The following is a 25,087-nucleotide window of genomic DNA, read 5'->3' on the forward strand; positions in this document are numbered from 1 at the left end:
TTTCATGCACGAGGATTACTTTCATAATTCTTCCGTGACACATAGCATTAATTTGACTGTCATCAGTCTAGCAACCAGGTGAGTACCGCAATACTAACGAAACATTTGTAAGTCAAAATACAATGCACATACTGAAATACGCACCCTTCTCAGGAATTACCGAGCAGTTATAACATTCATCGAAATATCTGAAATTGACCATGTTGTCCAACATTCGTTACCTTCTCTACTAGACTGAACTGTCACCTTGTACATGTAAATCCTAATTCCGCACAACAAACCACACCGCCCTAAGGCCCATAAGCCACTGTATTCTTCTCAAGCACCTCCATAAATACCACAACCAAGACACCCACTCTTCAAGATCTTATGTGAATTTAAAATTGTTCCTCTTTCCTTTCTTATACTGAAATGTAGAATCCATAGTCAAACAGAATTACCGCATATAATCACGCAATTAAATCGTAGATAGCAGACTCCCCCACTTAGCGCAAGACTATATAAAAAAATATCTGATATTTTACCATACCCAGATAATATCTAAATTGTCCATACTAAGTAATAAAATATCAACTCTGGTCTCATCCCCCAATAATTTCCACACACGACCGATACACCCGGTACACAATTATAGTATCGCCCATCGACGTAGATACATGAACAGGTGAAACTAAGGACTCACGGGGCATATCCAGAAAATGAACAAAAATATGATGAAACATGCGAATATGTGAAACCAGGGTCAAATAATATAGATGCCTCCTTGTGGCACACTAAGATAATACATGTGATCATTGCATCTAGTATGGCAGGAAAAGTATAGAATCGACCCTGACCGTCACCGGATCGGCCTCCCCCTCTTGGGCAACCCCTAGCTGACTGAGCCCCACCTCGAGCTGGCTGGGCGGGTGGTAGAGCAACTGGTGCAAAAGTAGTAGCCTGACTCCTCTACTGAACTAGACCTCGCGTATGGTGGGGACAATATTTCCTCACATGGCCCAGCTCTCCACACTTATAGCACTCCATCTCGAAGAATGGTGGCGAGTTCTGAGGTAGACCTCGGGAACCAGAATAACTAACAGAAGGACCTGGTACATATGATACCTGAACTGATGGTGCATAGGGCATACTCGGGGCTGTAAGTGCATTGAGAAATGACTGACTCTGAGGAGAACTGTATAAACCATGGCCGGATGATGCACCATGGTGAACTGGACGACCCGTCTGAGCGTGTCTGTAAGAATGACCTCTACCGCAATAAAACTGACCCCCAGAAAGAACACTGCTGAAATCACCTGGACCACGAGGCCTCTTAGCCTCCCTCTCTCCATATTCCCGGCTACAAACCATCTCTATCTACCGAGCAATGTCAATTACCTCATCAAAAGTAGCACCAGATACCCTCTCTCTAGTCATAAGTAATCGCAGCTGATATGTGAGGTCGTTAATGAACCTCCTGATGCTTTCTCTATTAGTGGGAACCAACCAAGCTACGTGATGAGCCAACTCAGAAAATCTCATCTCGTATTGCATCACTGACATGCCATCCTGACGTAACTGCTCAAACTGTCTGTGGAGCTCCTCTCTACGAGACTGCGGCACAAACTTCTCCAAAAAGAGAACGGAGAACTCCTGCCATGTAAGTGGTAATGCACTGACTGGTCTGCGTCTCTCATAAGCCACCCACCATCTAAAGGCAGCCCCAGAAAATTGAAAAGTAGTGAACGAGACCCCACTGGTCTCCAAAATACCCGTTGTCCGAAGCATTCATTGACATTTATCCAGAAAACTCTAAGCATCCTCTGATTCAGCACCGCTAAATGGTGGAGGTCGAAGCCTCTCAAATCTCTCAAGTCTCTTCTGCTCATCTTTTGCCATAACAGGAAATATCTGGGCCTGAGCAGCTGCAGTCGGTAGGGCTGGTAGTGCCCCCGGTATCTGAAGTCCTTGTACTACCTGGTCTGGAGTACGGTAAATAGGGGTATGATTACCTCCCCCGGCCTGAGAAATGGCAGGTGTGGCCTGAGTCGAAACCACCTGAGCAAGACCAGTGCAAGCTGTCAATATCTGGGCCAAAGTCTCATAAAGGCCTGGAATCTCAATGGGCATAGTTGGTGCCTGAGCTGGAGCAACTGGTGGTACTATAGGTGCTGCTCCAACCGCTGCATGAGCCATACCTCGACCTCTACCTCGGCCCCGGCCTCTCACGGCCCTAACTGGTGGTACTAGTGGCTGACCGTCCAACCCGGTAGTACGTGCCCTCATCATCTGTAAGAGAATAGAATAACAGGATTTTTAGTTTTCGGAATCAACAAGTTTGCATGACTGAATACAGTAGAGTGAAACTTCCTAAGGGCAGCCTCTCGAAGATAAGTACAGACGTCTCAGTACCGATCCGCAAGACTCTCTACGCCAGGTTTACCACGATTAGATTGGAGAGGTACCTTAGAGTATACTCCCAGTAGAGTTATTTCATTTCTTAAAGCTCAACGAATGGTTGAGAACGGGTGTGACGCGTATCTAGCTTATGTGAGAGATGTCAGTATTGATACCCCTACAGTTGAGTCAGTTCCAGTAGTGAGGGACTTTCCAGATGTGTTTCCAGCTGATCTTCTGGGCATGCCGCTTGACAGAGATAATGATTTCGGCATTGATTTGTTGTCGGGCACTCAGCCCATCTCTATTTCCCCATATCGTATGGCTCCTCCTGAGTTGAAGGAGCAGTTACATGAATTGCTTGACAAGGTCTTCATTTGGCCCAGTGTGTCACCTTGGGGTGCTCCTGTCTTATTTGTAAAGAAGAAGGTTGGTTCTATGCAGATGTGTATTGATTCCCGCTAGTTGAACAAAGTCACAGTGAAGAACGGGTATCCATTGCCTCGTATAGATGACTTATTTGATCTGTTACAGGGTGCCAGAGTGTTTTCCAAGATTGACTTACATTCAGGATATCATCAGTTGAAGATTTGAGAGCCAGATATCCCGAAGACTACTTTCAGGACCAGATATGGTCACTATGAGTTTCTTGTTATGTCTTTTGGGCTGACCAATACCCCAGTAGCTTTTATGCACTTGATGCACAGTGTGTTCCGGCCTTATCTTGATTCATTCGTCATTGTGTTTATTGACGACATTCTGGTATACTCCCGGAGTTGGGAGGATCATGAGTAGCACCTGAGGACTGCGCTTCAGACTTTGGGAGAAAAGATATTATATGCAAAATTTTCAAAGTGTGAGTTTTGGCTAGACTCAGTGCCATTCTTGGGTCATATAGTTTTGAGTGATGGGATCCAGGTGGATCCGAAGAAGATTGAAGCAGTGTAGAGTTGGCCCAGACTGTCCTCAGCTACAGAGATCCAGAGTTTTCTTGGTCTGGCGGGGTATTACCGTCGCTTTGTAGAGGGATTCTCATCTATTGCAGCACATATGACTAGGGTGACCCAGAAGGGTGCTCCGTTCAGGTGGATAGAGAAATGTGATGAGAGCATTCAGAAGCTCAAGACAGCTTTGACTACAGCCCCAGTATTGGTATTGCCTACAGGTTCGGGGTCTTATACTGTATATTGTGATGCATCGCGGATTGGTCTCGGCGTGGTGTTGATGCAGGACGGTAGGGTGATTGCCTACGCGTCCAGATAGCTGAAGGTACATGACAAAAACTATCATGTCCACGACCTTGAGTTAGCAGCTATTGTTCATGCCTTGAAAATTTTGCGGCATTATTAGTACAGTGTTCCTTGTGAGATTTACTCCGATCACCGGAGTTTGCAGCATCTGTTCAAGTAGAAGGGTCTTAATTTGCGTCAGAGGAGGTGGTTGGAACTACTTAAGTACTATGATATCACCATTTTGTACCACCTGGGGAAGGCCAATGTGGTGGCCGATGCGTTGAGTCACTGGGCGGAGAGTTTGGAGAGTTTACCATATCTACCAGCAGTAGAGAGGCCCATGGCGTTGGATGTTCAGGCTTTGGCCAGCCAGTTTGTGAGATTGGATATTTCTGAGCCGAGTCGAGTATTGTCTTGTGTGGTCTCTCGGTCTTCTCTTTATGATCATATCAGGGAGCGTCAGTATGATGAGCCACATCTGCTTGTCCTCATGGACACGGTCCAGCACGGTGATGCTATGGAGGTCACTATTAGGGATGATGGCGCATTCAGGATGCAAGGCAGGCTATGTGTTCCCAATGTAGATGGTTTGCGTGAGTTGATTCTCCAGGAGGCTCACAATTCGCAGTACTCTATTCACCTGGATACCGCAAAGATGTATCAGGACTTGAAACAGCATTACTGGTGGAGGATAATGAAGAAGAACATAGTAGAGTATGTGGCTCGATGTCTGAATTGACAGCAGGTAAAATATGAGCATCAGCGACCAGGTGGATTGCTTAAGAAGTTAGATATTCCGGAATGGAAATGGGAACGGATCACTATGGATTTCGTTGTTGGACTCCCACGGACTCAGCGGAGGTTTGATGCAGTTTGGGTGATTGTGGATAGGCTGACCAAGTCAGCTCATTTCATTCTTGTAATGACTACCTATTCTTCTGAGCAGTTGGCTCGAATTTATATCCGCAAGATCGTCAGGCTATATGGCGTACCGGTATCTATCATCTTTGACCGAGGTACGCAGTTTACATCACGGTTCTGGAGGGCTGTACAGCATGAGTTGGGTACTCAGTTTGAGTTGAGCACAACATTTCACCCTCAGACGGATGGACAGTCTGAGCGCACTATTCAGATACTAGAGGATATGCTCCGTGCTTCTGTGATAGATTTTGGGGGGTGCTTGGGACCAGTTTCTGCCACTTGCGGAGTTTGCTTACAACAATAGTTATCAGTCCAGCATTCAGATGGCACCGTATGAGGCTCTGTATGGTAGGCGGTGTCGGTCCCCAGTGGGATGGTTTGAGCCGGGTGAGGCTGGATTATTGGGTACAGACTTGGTTCAGGATGCCTTGGAGAAGGTTAAGGTGATTCGGGACCGACTTCGCACAGCCCAGTCAAGACAGAAGAGTTACGCAGACCGGAAGATTCGCAATATTGCATTCATGGTTGGAGAGCGGGTCTTGCTCCGAGTTTCGCCTATGAAGGGCATTATGAGGTTCGAAAAGAAGGGCAAGCTGAGCCCAAGGTTTATTGGTCTCTTTGAGATGTTGTGGTGAATTGGGGAGGTTGCTTATGAGGTTGCCTTACCTCCCAGCCTAGTAGGAGTTCATCCGGCATTTCATGTTTCGATGCTCCATAAGTATCACGGCGATTCGTCCCATGTGTTGGATTTCAGCTCAGTCTAGTTGGACAAGGATCTATCGTATGTTGAGGAGCTAGTGGCTATTTTAGACAAGCAGATCAGAAATCTAAGGTCAAAGAACATTGTTTCAGTAAAGGTTCAGTGGAGGGGTCAGCCGGTCGAGGAGGCAACTTGGGAGACCGAGCATGTCATGAGCAACAGTTACCCTCACCTTTTCACCACTTCAGGTATGTCTTTATGCTCGTTCGAGGATGAACTATTATTTTTAGAGAAGAAGGATGTAACGACCCGACCAGTCGTTTCTAGAGTAATAGCCCTGATCCCCTATTTACTGTTTTCCCTGTATCTTTTTCTGCTTATGTGACTTGCCAAGAGGTTTTGTTTTTGGTTTCAGAGTGTGTTGGGACACTTAGTCCCTAAAATAGGAGCTTAAGTCTTAGGATTTTAACCGTAGTTAGAATTGTGTGAAGATGACTCCGGAATAGAGTTTCGTCGGTTCCGTTAGCTCCGTTGGGTGATTTTGGACTTAGGAGTGTGTCCGGATTGTGTTTTGGAGGTCCGTAGCTTATATAGGATTGAAATGGCGAAAGTAGAATTTTTAGAGATTTGGACCGATAGTGAAAATTTTGATATCGGGGTCGGATTCTGATTCCGGAAGTTGGAGTATGTAAGTAATGTTGATTATGACTTGTGTGCAAAATTTGAGGTCAATAGGACGTGGTTTAATAGGTTTCGGCATCGGTTGTAGAATTTTGAAGTTTCAAGTTTTTTAAGTTTGAATTGGAGGGTGATTCGTAATTTTAGCGTTGTTTGATGTGATTTGAGGGCTCGACTAAGTTCGTATGGTGATTTAGGACTGGTTGGTATGTTTGATTGAGGTCCTGGGGGCCTTGGGTGAGTTTCGGATGGTTATCGGATTATTTTTGGACTTGAAAGATTTTTCTGGTGTTGGTTGTGCTGTAATCGCACATGCGCAAGGCTGCCCGCAGGTGCGAGCAAATTGGCGCAGAAGCGGATTTGAGCATCATGAGCTGGGTTCGCAGGTGCGAGGTTAGTTTCGCATCTACGATGCCCGCTGATGCGAGGGAGGAATCGCAGATGCGAAGTTAGACCGCAGAAACGCAAAGGATCTTCGCAAGCGCAAGCGCGCACGCGCAGGTGCGGCCCCTTATCGCAGGTGCAGAGGCATAGGGGGTAAGTGAATTGCACAGATGCACACATTTTCCGCACAAGTGCACCCGCAGGTGCGAGCCCAGGCTCCGCAGGTGCGAAAATACCTAGGCAGTGCTTAAAACCGAAGGGTTTCGCGATTTTTGTCATTTTGGACTTTGCAAACTCGGTTTAGGGCGATTTTTGAGATCATTTTCGAGGGATTTCTTGAGGTAAGTACCTTGTGCTTATTTTGATCAATAATCCTGTTTCCCCATTTATTTATTTTTCACCTAGTTAGTGTGTATTTAAGGTGGAATTTGGGAGTTTGAGACTAGGGATTTAGAAAGTTTGAATTGTGGATTTGAAGGACTATCTGGTGTCAGATTTTAATAAATTTGATATGGTTAGACTCGTGAGTGAATGGGCTTTCGGATTTTGTGATTTTTACCCGATTCTGAGACGTGGGCCCGAGTCAACTTTTTAGGGCGAATTTCGAAATTTTTGTTAAAATATTGATTTAATTAATTAGATGAGTCTATTATGGTTGTATTTATGATATATAATTGTTTTTGGCTAGATTTGGGCCATTCGGAGCCGGATATTCGTGGGAAAGTCATTCTTACCGATTGATTGAGCTTGGTTCGAGGTAAGTGGCTTGCCTAACCTTGTATGAGGGAACTTCCCGTAGGATTTGTACTATTTTTGATATATGAGCACAGTGTACGTGAGGTGATGAGTACGTACACGGGCAAATAGGGTAAAAGCCCAATTTTTCTACTAAGTAATAACATGATTTCTTTCTTATTTAAGTTTCATCAGCATGTGTAGTATCCTGCTAGATTAGAATAGCATGCCTACTTGCCTTAACTGTTTACTTGAACTACGTGCAGCATGTTTAGTGAATTTACCTATTTTTCCTTAACTGGTACTTAGGTTAAACTGTAGAAATTTCGTGCCGTAACTATTGAATTCTATTGTTTTCGCTGCATATTTACTTTGGGACTATGGAACGGTATTCCGGGAGATCCCTTTGTACTGCATATTTAGTTTGGGACTACAGAACGGTATTCCGGGAGATCCCCCTGTACTGCATATTTACTTTGAAATTACGGAACGGTATTCCGGGAGATCCTCTTGTACTGCATATTTACTTTGGGACTACGGAACGGTATTCCGGGAGATCTCCCTGCACTGCACATTTACGTTTGGGACTACGAGACGGTATCTCGGGAGATCCACTGTTGTATTTCTGTGTACTGAGTTGTTAACTTCTATAATTTCATTGTTGTTAAATTTAGCCTTTATTTTTACGGTATTACACTCTATCTTGTTTTATTATATATTTACCAGTAGGGCCCTGATCTGACCTCGTCACTACTCAACCGAGGTTAGGCTTGGCACTTACTGGGTACAGATTATGGTGTACTCATGCTACTCTCTGCACATGTTTTTCGTGTGCATATCTAGGTACTCCTTATCAGCCGTACAATCAGTGAGTCGGGACAGCTTTGAAGACTTTAAGGCATATCTGCCGCGTTCGCAGACCTCGAAATCCCCTTCTACTCTTTCTCATGTCCATTATCTTCTGTATTTTTCTTTTGTTAGACTCTGATGTATAGAGATACTAGACTTTCCTTCTGCAGTTTATGATTCACGATGTTCCGAATTTTGGGATTGCTGTGTATTTTTGAACAGTTAGTTGTTAAATTTATGTTTCTATTTCATTATTCCGCAAATATTAGGCTTACCTAGCCGTAGAGACTAGGTGTCGTCACGATATCATACGGAAGGGAAATTTGGGTCGTGATAGAGAAACAGAGAGAAGGAAAGCAAATGATGGAGGGCTGGTCGGCCACCGCCCAAGAGCAAAACAATTTTACATAAATGGGCCTGAGAAAATGTGGGTAATTTAGAAAACCTAAGGATATAAATGTAATTACACACGAAAGCAGGACGACGAAGATGAGCTTCACTCGCGCTTCTAAATAGTAGTAATATATATAAATATAAAAGTACTTCATTTATGACCAAAAAAAAAGTTTCTATTGGCTCAGCAGACTTGGTAGCCCATCTAACGTATCCGAGGCTTTTGCATCTATACTCAGTTTTGGGGTCACAATTGAACCTATACCCTACCCGCTTTACGATCAACTTTACACTTATCGGGTCTGAAGTTAAAAAAAATAGTTTGTAGTGCAACAAAAGTTTTCCGACCCTTAAGGCCAATAAGTCTGAAGTGTAAAATTGCACTTCATATGCACGTAAGGCCAAATAGGTCTTAAGTGCAATCAATGGTCATGCACTTAAGGCCAATAAGTCTGAAGTGAAAAATTGTACTTCAGATGCACTTAAGGCTAAATAGGTCTGAAGTGCAACTAATGGCCATGCACTTAAGGCCAATAAGTCTGAAGTGAAAAATTGCACTTCAGATGCACGTAAGGCCAAAAGGTCTAAAGTGCAACAAACGTTTTCCTACACTTAAGGCCAATAAGTCTGAACGAAAAAATTACACTTCAGATGCACTTAAGGCCAAATAGGCCTAAAGTGCAAATTGCCCATAAACAAAAACTTGTTCTTCAAATTTTAATAATCCAATTACGTTTTAATACCTAAATCTACTCCAAATGAGCTCAAATTTGAAACATAACCTCCAAATATCATCAAGAACAAACCTCAATCATCAATTTGTCAAAACAACAATAAATCTAACGAACCCATTTTGCGATTAAGAAAAATAAAAAGAAGAAACCCTAAGCAATAGTAAAAAATAAAGCGACACAATAGCTTACCGCTGTAAAACATCATAAACTACTTTAAAATATGTTCACAAACACCATATAAAATTATTGTTACCCGAAAAAAAAGAAGAAGAAGAAAGAGAAGAAAAAGGCTTAAAGTTGTTTAAACAATGGGTACAAGTTAAAAAAAAAATTAAAAAGTGGGTATAGGTTAAATAGGGGCGACCAAATAGGGTGCCCCGTGCAATTTTTACAACGTATCCTTGACAGGAAAAACTATACAGTATAGCCGGCAAAATAGATATTTTTTATATATTAATATAAAATATTCATATTTTATAAATATTTTTTATATTTAACTAGCAAATATGTTTTTGATCGACCGGTCAAATTTATCCTCCTTGAAAAGTAGGGCTTGGCGGTCATGTGAACTGAGTTTAGTCAGAAATGTTAGTTACTCTTTGACTGCCCAATAGACTAGCTAATCTATCCCATATATTAGATATAGTTTATATACACTGCCAATACGTAAAAATATTTGCGTAATCAGATTATTAAGAAGATAATTATACATGATTCTTTTTTATAATAAACATGGATTGGTAATAAATGTATACAACTTAAAGCATTTTAAATACTACTTAAGTTTCATATACATCAATCGCATTTTAATAATTTATTTATTGATCATATTGGAATATTGTAAACTTATAGTTATAGTATCACTGCATGTGCCTCTAGACACTTTCGGCCTAGCTTAGTATCTCATATAAGGAAAACAATTCCAACGTGAAACTCTGCATATTAATAGTTTAACTTTCAGTATTAAATTTTGCATATGGCTTTTCTTTCACTTTTAATCCGCGCCAGAAACTATTTATATTCGATAGCCAAAAAAGTATATAAAATTTATATATAACATACAGAATGTATATATGTACAAAAAAAAATATTTTTCGGCTATTATTTGAGAGCGGCTATATAGTGTCATTTTTTCAATTTGTATAGCTAATACATATCTTTATATTATTTTATATGTGCAGTATAGAATAAGAATATGTGCATTAACAATATCAAGTGATGTTAACTCTTGACTTGGGTATCACAATTTTTATATTCTAAGCAAGTACTATGTTATTCAACTATTTAAATTATGTCTCGCTAATTCAATGGGATAAATTTGACTGTAAAAAGAAACATTCATCCAGCTACTTTCTAAGGCGGACAACTCACCGAGTTAACGGGGACATAATTTAAAGAGTGCCCTCGAAAATGGACATACATCGCAAATAATAATGAGTAAACCCAATTCTGTCATTTGAAAACACTGTCCATTTCAAGTCCAGCCCATAACTAGTGGCCCAAATGTAATTTGCATCTGCTTCCTCTTTATTCCGAAGTCCAAAGTGGTGAGCCCGGCCATATCAACGAATAAACCCAAGTAACCATCTGAGCCCAAAGGGTTGTGTTCTGATCCCCCAAATTACGAACTAGTTAGTCCAAAACGAATTGGAAAAACTATACAATATAGCATTCTAAAAAATAATAGCCGTCAAAATATATATTTTTTATATATTAATATATAATATACATAAAATATGTAAAAATAGCATGAGCTAGCCAGTTTTCGAACTCGTAATTGAAAAATAACCACTATTTTGTTGTAACGCGAAAAGTTCCAGCATAATATACTGGAGATTGGTGCACTTGTGTATGAAATTCCAACATATTATGCTGGAACTCCAACACACGGAAAGTTCCAACATAATATACTGGAGATTGGAGCATCTGTGTATAAACTTTCAGCATATTATGCTGGACTAGTATATTATGCTGTAACTCAAGTATATTATGATGGAACTCAAGTATATTATGATAGAGTTCCAGTATATTTATACTGAAACTCCATCATAATATACTGAAATTTCAGTATAATATACTGGAACTCCAGTATATTATGCTGGAAGTTCACATGTAAAAAATTCGAACTCCAGTATATTACGCTAGAATATTTTTCGCATTTTGAACAGTGTTTTCGTTCAGATTTATCTTTACATGAAAAGTGGCTAAATTTCGATTACTTTTGAAACTATGACTATTTTTCAATTACCACTTGTAAATCTGGCTATTTTTTAATTTCACCCATAAAATATACTATCTCTGTTTCAATTTAGATAGTTTGACTCGTCACGGAGTTTAAGAAAAGAAAAGTAAATTTTTAAAACTTGTGGTCTTAAAAGCTTAAGGGTAAAAATTTTGTAAGACCATGACATTTGTGTGGTTATAAAAATTTCTCATTAAGGGTGAAATGGGTAAAATTAAGAGTTTAAAGTTGAATCCAATTGTACAAATGTGTCATTCTTTTTTGAACGGACTAATAAAGAAAATGTGTTATCTAAATTGACAACCTAAGAAACACAATAAACCACTTTATCATTGGTAGTTTATCCTCCATCCTCGCGACATTCTCTAAGTTTGCAGAATTAATTCCCTCCATCTCTTCCATTCTTTTTTCCATTTTCTGTCTTTCAGCAAAAACAACATCTTCCAAGTTAGCCATCATCTTCTTCAGATAATTTCTTTCAACTTCCACTGATTTCAGTAAAGTATTAAAGCTATTGATTAACATCGTCACATGTGGTGGCATTTCTTCATCCCACCATTCCCACAAACCACATGAAGCTTCCTCGTCAAAACAAGGACATTTGTAGAATCAACGACCACCGTTCAAATGAGTCTTAGCCACAAAATAATTTGCAATTAAATCACAAACCACAACGACGCGGTGAATCAGAAGAGACAAAATTTTCAAACATTTGAGTTTTTTGTTAATCAATAAAGGCGCAACTTTGAGTCAACCACAAGATTCGAAGGAAAAAGACAAGAATTAAGTAGTTGAAAAAGAGAAATTTTGGAGAAGAAGATTATATGAGCAACCTGATGATCTAGGTTCTAAATTGGGGAAGAAGAGGAGTAAAATATGTGGGTATAGGATTAAAAGAGTGGGTATAAGGTAATAGGAGTGGGTCAGATCGGTTAAATGAGTCGAAATTTACCCATAATATAATTTCAGCCCCATAGAGCCAAGTGGCCAAATAAAAGAATGTCACATCATTTAATGAGAGTCCTACGTGTGCTGGCGTTAGTCGTGGGGCACTTTTGAGAATAGAATTAACGTTAGACGGATAGATGAACAAGATTTTTTATAAACCATTTCGCATACAGGAGTAATTCAAGCCCCTTTCCGCTCACTAAATAAAACCAATAGCATAGATATAAGAAGTCTAAACAGATGCAATATCATAGATAAAGCTAAATCTGATAAATAAGTGTCAATTCTTTCCAGATTAATCTAAAATTATTCTTTGCAGCAAATGAAGTCCAAAAAAGTCTTCTCCTATAATCTGCACGGTTCGGCTGCTTTTTAGAAAGTTCAGCAACTTTGACTGCTATTGACAGTATGTTTTTCCCGCCACGACCTCGGCTTCTGCGTTTTATACCTTTCTTGTCCCTTATGTATGAAGTATGATTTCTTTTGACAAAAGTCCTAATGTTTAACTAATTAAATAATTAATCTCCCCCTTCTTTCGAATTAATTTTTTGTTTTTTGAATTAATAATTGAAGTTCCCACTTCCCACTTGTTTTATAAGATGCTCTTCGCAGATTTCCATAATTTGGCGGTGACCCTACCCCTGCATTGGGCCCACTAATGGTAAGAAAGTGAAACACCAAAATCTCAGAACGCGGAATGTATTTATGCTCCTTTTGAGTATGAACACTTACACTGACATTTGAAAATGGGAAACACAAACCCCTAGTATATGTATTATGTACCTCTTTTTAAGTATTCAAGTATATTTCAACTAATAGCTTGTCAAAAGAATAACATAAAAATAAATACTTACTACTCCAGCTTGTCACAAGAAATAATTATTCCAGTCGTTTGATATATATGTCACAAGATATATATATATATATATATATATATATATATATATATATAGACTTTAATTTTCGAATTAAGACATTTGAATTTATAATATTACACTAAAAGTATGTATAATATTATCAAGAATATTTTTGATTTTTTTATTTTAAACCTATTATATTATTCTTATAACTGAGTATCATCAAGTGTTGAGTGGGAAAGGATGAATAGAAAAAAATTTGCTTCTAAAAGAGTGACATTTCTTTAAATTAGTTTAAAAGAAAAGCATGGGCAAATAAATTAAAACCGAGGGAATAAAGAATTTTTGGACACGAGATGTATAAGATACACTTCAACTATTTCAAAGAGAAATTTGCTAATATTTTTATCTTAATTACTCTTAATTATGTGATAATTTAAGTCTAAAGATATTGAGATCTTAGAATAACAATGTGAGATATAAGTTAATATTTTATGTACTGTGCATATCATTTCGCCTCATTGTCGTATTATCAACATTCAACACCCGGGGCACCCAACCTCATCGGAGGCCTAAAGCAAAATATTAATAAGAGATCTTAATATATATATATATATATATATTATTTAATGAACATCGTTTTTAAAAAAAAATTTAGACAAGTGAGGATGTAAAATTAAAAAAATGAGAACTTAGTTTTATTAAATACAGAAAATTAAATGAATTTAGCGTTGATTGCATCACAACTGAAATGGGAGAACCCAGAAAACATAAGTGACTCCTTTTTTTTTAGTAAATCACTTTCTATATTCGGTAACAATTCAACTTTAGATTTTTTTTTTTTACCATTAATGAGATAATTTCTAGCCCAAAAACTTCTATGATTTATTTAAGATTACAATTTTCAAAAGTCTTCCTTTAATTCATAAAATCCATGTCCAGTCAAACACTTTCATATAAATTGGGACGGAGAGAGTATAATTTATGTAAGGAAAATAAATAATAAGTTAGATTATTAGATATAGTTACGTGACCAACTAATGAATAGAGAAATATAATTAAGTAAAAAAGTAAAATAAGATTGACAGAAAACTATTTTAGTTATATTAATTAGAGGAAGAAATCGAGTTATTAAAAATTAATATGACAATAAAGAAATAAATTTATCAATAATAAAAGATAATTATATAAATAATATACTATTATATATAAAAAATACTAGTAGTAATTTTGGGGTCCTTAAATTTTTGAGGCCTGAAACAAGTATTTCACCTACTTTAGGGTTCGCCCGCCCCTGTCAACACCAATTGCCATTGGTAGTGGGATCAGGAGGAGCGTAAAAGGCCAAGTTGGCCATAAGAAGATAAAATTTTGCTGTTTCTTGAATCAAAATTTGGAAAAACAACAGTAATCCTGATGGGAGCTTTGTATAGAGGAATAATACCAAAAGTAAGATAGATGTACTTAACAAAAAAGATCTAGGGGTGTATATGAATAATACTTACGAATTAAGAAGAATCTTAATTTAACAAGGGAAAAGAGCCAAATATACTTATATATTTTGATATATTGTTCGCATTTATCCTTCATTATATTATTGGGTCAAATCTACCTTTACCGTTAATAAAATTTTCAAATTTATCCTCTAATCTAACGGAAAGCCCCAAAATCCCAAATTCCTTCTATTTACTACAATTTTTTTTCACAAATTACTTATCCCTTCGTGTGCTCTACCACAGAAGAAAATATCCTTGACAAGTTGATTTCTTGTTCCACTTGATTATTTAGAGCCGGAAGACTTAACAAACTCGCCACCTCCAGTCATGGGAATACTAGTAAATATTTCTTTGAAAGAATGTTCTGAAGTTGGACATAGATTTAAACAAATTATTTAATTTAGGATTTTTCAAACAATACTAAAGAATCATATGTCACAAATGTCACGAAGAAGTGCATGCGCAAGCAAAATTTGCATCAAATGATATGCTAAATCTAAATCCGAAAGGGAATACATTTACATGGATACATACGGCCTTGTTATGCATGTAGTCCATAAAAAATAGGAGTAAATATTAGTAACAACTTCATAAGCGAGTGCATTTCGACCACCTAAAAAATCAAATAAATCTCTTCCAAATTATCTACGGTATTTCACTCATCCTCATTCCGTTGGAGACATACCCATAAATTATGAATTCTGCCCTTCATTTATGGTTTGAGCATAACCAAAGACAAGGGGAATAAATATGATGCAACTCTGCACTCCTATTTTTATAATATGGACCTTTTTTCCTCTCTGGTAGATCACACGAAGGAGATAACTGATTTGTGAGGAATAATTGCAGTAAATAGAAGGGATTCGGGGTTTTTCGTTAGGTTAGAGGGTAAATTTGAACTTTGCTAACAGTGAAAGTATATTTGACCCGATAATATAACGAAAGATAAATATGAAAAATATATCAAAATATAGATGTATATTTGGCCTTTTCCCATTTAACAAAGTCTGTCTCAAGAAACGCCTTTTCTTATTGTACTGGGAAAAGCATAGGTCCTTCATCATTCATTGATCAAATTAAAAAGCTACTCCTAAAAGCAAAGTAGCTGCTAGCTGGTTAAAGTGTACTAAAAAACTTAGCCCCCTCATCCCCAATCAAAAGCTAGTAAGAGAAACTTAAAAATTATATGAGAGATATTTAAGTACTTAATACTTTCCATTTCCATTTTATGTTAAACTTATTTTCTATTAATCCTTAAAAATGACATTTATTCATTAAAAAATATTTTAGATTTTAGGGGTACATTTTGTTCCTAATGACATCATTTTATAATCATAAAAATATCATGACATATTTTAGATCATAAATTGAAATGAAAGGCACAATGTTTACAGATTTATGAACGCATACCTTAAAGTTTTAGTGTTAATTACTTTTTTTGATATCATCAATTACTATTTTAAAACTGTGGAGCAAATAAGACAGAGAAAAAAAGGAAATACAAGAGAAAAAGAAAAGGAGGAAAAGATACAAAAGAGCCTGAGGCAAACAAAAACAAAAGAAAAAAGAAAAAAGAAAAGAGCTTGAGTCCTGGATAAAAAGGACATTTACTCTTGCCCCTTTTCTTCACTCAAAGCTGTGTCTCAGTTCCCTTCTGTTCTCTGCTTTCGTTACACTTGCATTACACAGGAGAGAGAAAGAGAACATTTTCTTTTACTCGCCATGGAAATAGCTCGGAGCTCAAGAAGATGCAAATGGGTTACAGCATTTCTTGTTCTACTAGCTTGCTCAGCTGCTGGACAAGTTGAAGATGGTACGCCCCTTCTTCTTCCCTTTCTATTTTACCATTTCCCACTTTGAAGATCATATTATTTTCATAAACAAAAAATGAAATTTATGCTTGATGGGATTTACCAACTTGGTATGAGATCTGATGAACAATTTCTTTTGTCTTCATTTTCAGCTTCAATGTATGTTAATTTAAGCATATAACACGATGATGTCATCTGAAGACTCAAATTCTAACATTGGTAGAAATATTTAATTTTAAACAATGGAGTAGTGTATTTGTTCGTAAATTTTGTTCCTCTGTCTCAAACAGGATTATTTTCCTCCAATTTCCGGAAGCAACATTTTAATATGTTTGTATCACATGAAAATATTGTAAAGTTAAATTGTTTTTTTTAAATCTTAAAATAACAAATAAAAGTTATATTAATAAGTAATTATGTAGTTGATGTTGATGATCATGAGGTGTTATTGCGACACCCTCACCCTATAAGAATCATGACAATGCAGGGGTTATGGTCCTCACTCCACACAATTAGACCGCTATTTCTATTTTGATATTTTGTGTACGTTTGATTTACATATTATAAGTTTATTTTAATTTCTTAATGTCGTACACATTCATTAGGAGTGAGTTGGTGGGGGAGCTATAGTATCATTACTAATTTCAATAATTACCATTGGTTACATTTTTAGGCCTACAGAGTTACTACACAGGACTTATTTGCATAAATATTCCTTCATAATTTGTGAAAGTGATTACCTCAGTTGAGTGCCGTGTGAAGTGAATGTTCCTTCATGTCATACACTAATTTTTGGTACGATTTTGAAGTGGGCTCAATAATAAATGCTACCTTTTCTTTATATGGGTTTTTTTCACATAATGTGTGCATAAATATTTTTTCATGTATAATAGACACTAAGCTTAATTTATTTCCAAAAATTAGCTTATGAAGCTAAGATTTTAAAAAAGAGACAATATTGGAAACAAAGACGACGAAATCTTAACTACAATGAGTTGATATTGCCCAAGTGAAAATATATTTTACTTATATATCTTAGTAAAACATTTACTAGTGGAAACCTTCTCTCAGTGCTGATAGTAAAGAAAAACAAAAACAACCCCATATCTTTATTAAATTATCAATCCAACCTTGTGGTTTTGCAGGTCCGTTAGTTAACGGTGATTTTGAGACACCTCCGTCAGGCGGTTTCTCTTCCGGCGACGGATTCTCTGATGGCCCTCTCGTACTCCCTAGCTGGAAAACAAACGGCACCGTCGAGCTAGTGGAATCAGGGCAAAAACAGGGTGGGATGATCCTCATCGTACCACAAGGTAGACACGCAGTTCGGCTCGGAAACGACGCCGAGATAAGTCAAGAGCTCAAAGTCGAGAAAGGCTCCATTTATTCAGTCACGTTCAGCGCGGCTCGCACCTGCGCCCAGCTAGAGTCACTGAACGTGTCGGTTCCTCCGGCGTCACAGACCATCGATCTTCAGACTCTGTATAATGTCCAGGGCTGGGATTCCTACGCGTGGGCCTTTCAAGCCGAGGAAGATGACGTGCGTGCCGTTTTCACAAATCCTGGCATGGAAGATGACCCTACTTGTGGGCCCATTATTGATGATATTGCTATCAAGAAGCTTTTCACTCCAGATAAGTCCAAAGGTAAGGTCACTTCTGTTTCTTTACTTTCTTATTTGGGCCCATTTCCAGCTGTTTATCACACCACGTTTTGGTCAAAGATTTGATTCTAATTGAAATATCTACTTGGGTTTTGAGAAAAATTTGAATGGCAAAAAGAATAACTTAAATAAGGTTTGGCATAGAAGTACTGCAAATCTCAAAATTAGTTTTGATGTTTTCATAACTTCTCATATTATGGAGAATTAGGAAAAAATTCAGATGATCAACATGAAGCCGAGAAATAGGTTCATTCACCTTCTAGCTAGTTTTTCGACGACTTTAATGCATTTCTCGCATGGCTTGTACATGAAACTCGTGATGGATGCATGAACAAAAGACACTCTTTTGATGTTAAAAAAACCTGAAGCAGAATGCAACATGTAAATAACTACAAATGTTGCTAACTTGTTCCTTATGTTGGCTATCGGAACAGATAATGCAGTACTTAATGGCGACTTTGAAGAAGGTCCATGGATGTTCAGGAATGCTTCCCTCGGTGTTCTGCTTCCAACCAACCTCGACGAGGAAACATCATCGCTACCTGGTTGGATAGTTGAATCAAATCGAGCGGTTCGGTATATTGATAATTATCACTTTACAGTTCCAGAAGGGAAAAGAGCTATAGAATTGCTTTCAGGAAAAGAAGGCATTATATCTCAGATGGTTGAAACCAAGCCCAACAAGCCATACAGATTGACATTTTTGTTGGGCCATGCAGGGGACTCATGCAAGCAGCCACTGGCTGTTATGGCGTTCGCCGGTGATCAGGCCCAAAACATCCATTACACTCCCAATTCCAATTCTTCATTTCAGATTGCTAATCTGAATTTCACGGCTAAGGCGGACAGGACACGTGTTGCGTTCTATAGTATCTATTACAACACAAGGAGTGATGATATGAGCTCTCTTTGTGGACCTGTTGTGGATGATGTGAGGGTTGAAGTATCTGGGTCTAGCACAGTCAAGGTTTTGGGGTTCGGGTTTATGTTGTGGCTGTTAGTCTTAGTATTGGTTTAAATTGAATAGCTTTCTGTTTTACTCACGTATATGGGATCCAATGTTGTACTACAGCAGGGAGGTTCAGATCGCAAAAAAAGAAGTTTGCTGTATTAAATAGCATGTGTAACTGTATGTCTTCTCAAGTCCAATGTGGTATGTCTTGGTAATTTTGCAATCAAAATTTGAAAGCGCTTCCAGTTTATTAAGGTCAGTATTCTTGGGCTCCTTTACACTATTCTCTTCTGTGGCGCTATGATAGATAAGAGTACTACTACATTCCTATTTGTCACCTTGGCTCTGTTTGCAGGTCTATAATTAATGACTTAACAAGGAATATTATTCTTCGAAATCCAAAGCTTATTTGTTACTTCATTTGAGTAATAAAATTAAGTCAATTCAATTTCAGTCAAGGAGATATGTAACTTCTAATGAGTAGTACTTAACAGAAATTTGAACATTTCTGCCAAAAAGACACCTTCTTCACGAACATGTGTCTTTGCAAATGTTGAAACTCCAACTAGTTGGCTATAAATTCAGAGGTTTTGCCTTAATTTGAAGAAAGAAGTGAACATGACTAGAATAGGGTGCTAAAGAACATGTGTCAAGATCATGAGCAGGATTTAGACAATTGCTCCAAGATCTTGGTTTTGAGCTATAAAGACTTGCCCATTTCCTTAAAACTTTGCTACCTCTATTTTGCACTTTCCCCAATAGGACCCTATGAAATTCCTGTATTCGACTTGATTAACATGTGGGCAGCTGAGAAATTCATAAGCCGAAGAGAAGAGTGTGAGATTGAGGAAGTCGGGGAGTTCTACCTAAATGATTTGGTTGCTAGAAACTTGATTCAAGTCTCCAAACGAAGGTACGATGGAAAAATTAAAACTTGTTGAATCCATAATGTTCTTCATGATCTTTGCATCAAGGTAGCAAAGGGTGTCAGCTTCTTCCATTCTCTTAATGGCATTGTAGGCACTACTAGCCCCAATGGTTGTGTTGAGGGAGCTCGTCGACTTGCTGTACGTCAAAGGGATGTGGACAAGTACCTTTCTTGTCACCGCATTTCTTAGTTTTGAACCCATTAGAGTTCCAGAAAATCAGAAGGTTAAAGATATTTTCCTAAATGTAGGATTCTTGAGAGTCCTCAACTCAGAAATCTTGACATCCCCTGACAAGTATGGATGGTCGGTTATAGGTCCGATTGGGAAATTAATCCACTTGAGTTACCTTAGATTGAGAGTATTCTCAGACACTTGCTTTTCTTCAAGTATAAGCAATTTGAGAAACCTACTAACCTTGGATGTACGAGGTTGCGATTTCATTAGACTCCCCACTAGCATTTGGAAAATAAAACAACTTAGACATCTCCAAATTGGTTTTGGTGCCATGTCTTTGTTCATTCGATATTGTGTATTTGTGTTGGATATTGGGGTTTCGAAGAATCTAATATCGTAACCAAGCACTATCCCGTTGAAGTCAATCTCCCAAACATCCAAACTTTGGAGACAATGGATGTATGCTACTGGAACCCCAAATGGTTATGCAAAGTTGGTTCCAATATAAGAAGATTGGCAATTTCAAGTACCTCTAGTGAAACCATAGATGTACTAATCAACAAGAACAAGTTTAATAAGCTTGAGAATCTTCGGTTATCTAATTAATGACACTACATATGTTATTCCTAGTGGAGAATTCGATTTGTCAAGCTATATGCACTTGGATGGTTAGTGCATTTCAATTTTCTTCATCACAATATTGCACCGACCAAATGCCTCCTAAATTTCGTTATATTGCATCTGTGAGGACATTAATTGCTGATCTTATTTCCAAGTAACTATCTACGTACCTTTCAAGGATATTGATACTATGTGTACTTAAGGTTCTTTTTGTACATTATTATTGCTAACTTGTTAACCTTGAAATGATATGACCATTCCGAAGAAACTGGTGATTCACTCTTCCTTTTGTTGATGCAAAAAAACTTTCCCTTGTCTATCTATGTTCATTTGTAGCAAAGACTGAAATCTTATGATACAAGAGGTCATAAGTTTAATTTGATTAGCACTCGGACACAAAATATCAATCTTTTTCGTACTCTTAATGGAATTTTCTCCATTTTGTTGACAACTCAATCTATTCATTCTGGTATGATCAAATTTTGATTCTTCTCTTCCTTTTTTTTTTCTCTGTCGCAGGAGTTACATCATATAATGGCGATGGATCAAAATGATGATCTTTTTTTGTCGCGGGAGTTACATCATAGAGTTTTTTTCCAAGGAAACTCGTAAGGAGTTCTAAACTATTGCGAATAAAAATGTGGATGATAAAGTGGCTATTTTTGGGATGTTAGCATATGAAACCTACCACAACATAAAGAAAAATAAACTACAAAGGGGTTGTTCGGTACCTGGTTACCGGGTAAGTTATTCATGTATTAGGAGTAACATAACTAAAGTATCATATTTCGTAGTCTTTAGTTACTTTGTACAAAAGTAATGTTATGTTTGGTTCCTTTTCCCATTGGGATATAAATAATACATGGATAAGTTATACAACAAATTTAAGTATTATTTTTGCAAGATAGAATATGGAGTAACTGATACATGTATTAGTAATACATGGATTAAACAATCAAATGTCAAAAAATCCTTATATTTATTTTACATTACACATTGTATAATTAAAATAAAGTTAACATTTAACAAAAAATAATCTCCACATTACAATCTATAAATTAACAATTTATGCATTACTAGTCCTTACATAACTAATTTATTTATAATTAAACCATGCATAACAAAACCCTGTATAACTAAACTCTACATAACTAATCCCTGCATAACAAATTCCGGCATAACTAATCCCAGTATTATTAATACCTGCATAACAAATTTCGGCATAACTAATTTCAGTATTATTAATATATGCATAACTCTAACTAGCAACCAAACGACCCCAAAATGTGTAGGTTCTTAAGTCATCCATCTTGACACTTTTTAAAGTTGAATGTTTGACATTCAAAATGGCATGTAGCAGAAGCAAAATTGAAATATATTTATAATAAGGGTAACATTGTTTACTTTTATTAAATGTAGTACGTAATACAATTTTGAAGTGATAAATTCTCTTCTTCTAGGAGTTTGAAAGAATCGCCCGCGATGCTTCCCAATGCCTCAAGAGAGATTACGCTCCTTGTAGATGTGACAATTTGGATGTTTGGGTTGAAAACAAATCATGACAATCTAAGCTACGGTTTTGTACTCTTAGCTTAAATGGACCGGAAATGCACAATAAATCCTTCTAACCAAGATCTTGATAAGTTATGTGCATGTGTTTTGATGATTTAACTAACTTCATATGAAAATCAGATAGGGAACCTGATACAAAGTCTTTCTGTACTCGGAACATTAAGTCATATGTCTGGCACAAGTTCCAATGATATCAATCAAGGGAACAACAGATGAAATAAATGGCTATCAGTTCCTCCGGTCACATGAGGCAAGAGATTACATATACTTGCAAACCCTAAAATATTACTCACTCTCAAGTGTGCAGCCGCCTTCATTTACTCCAAGGCTTGAAGAACAAAGTAGCAACAGAACAAAGTAGCAACAAAACAAAGGACTAGATCCCAGCATTGAGTATATCGTGTGTCCTTAGTATTGTTGTATATTTGTTAATGTTATTCACTTGTAATTCCTACTCAGCTTAGTTTGAAGCATCTAGTAGGATATCTTTGTAAACCATAAATCTTGTGTTTGTGTTTGTGTTTGACTAGAGTTAGTCAAAGTGGTGAGCTTTATAGTAGAGTTATTACAAAGAGAATTGCAATAGAGTTATTGCAAGTAGGTGAGGGATTAAGAGTTTAATTCCTAGGATACAATAGGTTGTAATTTAAAGTTGCTCGGTTAGTGAAGGTGAAATCCTACGAGTGTAGGTCGTGGTTTTTAATCTCGTGAGCTGGGAGTTTTTCATGTAAAATATTGTTGTGTTATTTACTTACCGTTGTATGTGTGTGTGTGTTCTGTGGGAACTAATAGAGAATCAGGTTCTCTATACAGTGTAGTGAACTCTTAGTTTACAACAATTAGTATCAGTGCAGGTTCTTTCTATAAGTCTAACACTTAGAAAGGATCTACATGGCTGCTTCACCAAGCTTTGAAGAAGTTCAATCAACCTACAGACCACCAAGATTCAATGAAAAATACTATGGCTGGTGGAAAACAAGAATGCATGATTTTATCATGGCTGAAGATTTGGAGCTTTGGGATGTCATTTGTGATGGACCCTTTGTCCCTATGAAGACTATTGGCGAGACAACAGTGAAAGTCCCAAAGACAAAGACAAGGAAGGAGTACAATGATATTGATCGCAAAGCTATTGAGAAAAATTTCCGAGCAAAGAAGATCCTCGTCTGTGGTATTGGACTAGACGAGTACAACAGAATCTCACCTTGTCAATCTGCCAACGAGATCTGGGAGGCTCTCCAAACCGCACATGAAGGAACAACTCAGAAATATTCAAGAACTAAGAAAGCGTACATATTAATCTTTGATGAATCACACCACTTAAGTGGGAAAGATTCACATGATATAAATGATCAAGACAAAGAGCATTCAAAGGTTCCTGGAGAAGTCATTGATATGGCAAACGGGAAGGCAGATCTGATGAGTCAGGTCAAAGAGTCTAGTAAAGAAGATGCAGCAAAACCTTCAGCTGATTCAGAGGAACCTGGTCCCTCTATTACAGCAACTGAAGCAAAAAATAGATTTGCGAATGCTGTGCAAGGCACCCATGATGTTGAGCAGAGAAATAACACTCACACTTCCATGGATACTAATGATGGATCCCACACGGCGGAACTTGGTTCTTCTCAACATGTAACTCAAGTGTCTAACTAGAAGCATAAAAGCTCACATCCTCTCCAGAATGTAATCACCCCTCTAGATTCAGGAATTCAGACTAGATCAAAGACAAGAAACATGTTTGCTTTCTCAGATTTCCTGCCTCAAATTGAGCCCAAAAATATTAAAGAAGCATTGAAAGATGCTGACTAGATTGTTGCTATGCAAGAAGAACTCCATCAATTTGAGAGTAACAATGTGTGGTATCTTGTTCCCGAACCTTCAGATAGAACTCTTATTAGAATGAGGTGGGTGTTCATAAACAAGCTTGATGAGTTTGGAAATGCAACAAGAAACAAGGCTAGGTTGGTGGTTCAAGGATATAATCAAGAGGGAGGAATTGATTATGATGAAACTTTTGCTCCAGATGCAAGGCTGAAAGCCATCACAATTCTCATTGCTTTTGCATCTCATATGAAATTCAAATTGTTCCAAATGCATGTCAAGAGTGCCTTTATGAATGGATATTAAAGGAAGAAGTCTTTATCAAACAACCACCTGGTTTTGAATGCCATGAGCATCCTGAACATGTATTCAATCTCGACTAAGCACTATATGGATTAAAGCAGGCCCCTCGTGCATGGTATGAAGGTTGTCGAGGTTACTTCTAGAAAATGGTTTACTAGAGGGAAAATTGACAACACCCTTTTTCTGAAGAAAAGAGGGAGAAACCTGCTAATTGTGCAGGTCTATGTTGACGACATCATCTTTGGTGCAACAAATGATTCTTTGTGTGAGGAGTTTGCGAAGCTTATGGGAAATGAGTTTAAAATGAGCATGATGGGGGAACTGAACTTCTTTCTAGGTCTGCAAGTTAAGCAAACCTCTAAGGGAACAATGATAAGTCAACAAAAATACATTAAGGAGCTTCTGAAGAGGTTTGAGATAAAAAGTTCAAAGACCATTTATACTCCTATTGCCACAACCACTCGTCTATGCATGGACGAACCTGCTTCCCCTATGAATGAAACCATGTATCGGGGCATCATTGGTTCACTCTTGTATCTTACATCCTGCAGGTCTGACATTGTGTTTAGTGTGGGTTATGTGCTAGATTCGAATCAAGACCAAAAGAATCTTATCTGAAAGCTGCTAAGAGAATTCTAAGATATCTCAAAGGAACGCATGACCCGGTCCTCTATTATCCCTCAGGAGATAATTTTG

General features: G+C 37.7%; 3 protein-coding genes across 3 annotated transcripts; 2 read left to right on the forward strand and 1 right to left on the reverse strand.

Annotated features, from left to right (window-relative positions):
* Nucleotides 1-1,356: 1,356 nt before the first annotated feature.
* On the reverse strand, nucleotides 1,357-1,767 carry LOC138904893 (uncharacterized). The gene has a single exon (XM_070193390.1). It carries the CDS (start codon nucleotides 1,765-1,767, stop codon nucleotides 1,357-1,359), a length of 411 nt encoding a protein of 136 aa, XP_070049491.1.
* Nucleotides 1,768-16,157: 14,390 nt separating this feature from the next.
* LOC104098081 (protein DUF642 L-GALACTONO-1,4-LACTONE-RESPONSIVE GENE 2) lies at nucleotides 16,158-19,225 on the forward strand. Its single transcript, XM_009604739.4, has 3 exons — nucleotides 16,158-16,358; nucleotides 17,502-18,002; nucleotides 18,454-19,225. Exons 1-3 carry the CDS (start codon nucleotides 16,268-16,270, stop codon nucleotides 19,035-19,037), a joined length of 1,176 nt encoding a protein of 391 aa, XP_009603034.1. The 5' UTR covers nucleotides 16,158-16,267; the 3' UTR covers nucleotides 19,038-19,225.
* Nucleotides 19,226-24,085: 4,860 nt separating this feature from the next.
* On the forward strand, nucleotides 24,086-24,394 carry LOC138904894 (uncharacterized mitochondrial protein AtMg00820-like). Its single transcript, XM_070193391.1, has one exon. It carries the CDS (start codon nucleotides 24,086-24,088, stop codon nucleotides 24,392-24,394), a length of 309 nt encoding a protein of 102 aa, XP_070049492.1.
* The last annotated feature ends 693 nt before the right edge of the window (nucleotides 24,395-25,087 follow it).

Source organism: Nicotiana tomentosiformis, chromosome 2 (genome assembly GCF_000390325.3).
Source record: "Nicotiana tomentosiformis chromosome 2, ASM39032v3, whole genome shotgun sequence".
Lineage (NCBI taxonomy): Eukaryota > Viridiplantae > Streptophyta > Magnoliopsida > Solanales > Solanaceae > Nicotiana > Nicotiana tomentosiformis.

Coding starts and splice junctions, on each gene's coding strand:
- LOC138904893 (XM_070193390.1), bottom strand. CDS start 1,767: ATGCTTCGGACAACGGGTATTTTGGAGACCAGTGGGGTCTCGTTCACT.
- LOC104098081 (XM_009604739.4), top strand. CDS start 16,268: ATGGAAATAGCTCGGAGCTCAAGAAGATGCAAATGGGTTACAGCATTT. Junction 16,359..17,501: donor TGCTGGACAAGTTGAAGATG/GTACGCCCCTTC, acceptor GTGGTTTTGCAG/GTCCGTTAGTTAACGGTGAT. Junction 18,003..18,453: donor CACTCCAGATAAGTCCAAAG/GTAAGGTCACTT, acceptor CTATCGGAACAG/ATAATGCAGTACTTAATGGC.
- LOC138904894 (XM_070193391.1), top strand. CDS start 24,086: ATGCAAGAAGAACTCCATCAATTTGAGAGTAACAATGTGTGGTATCTT.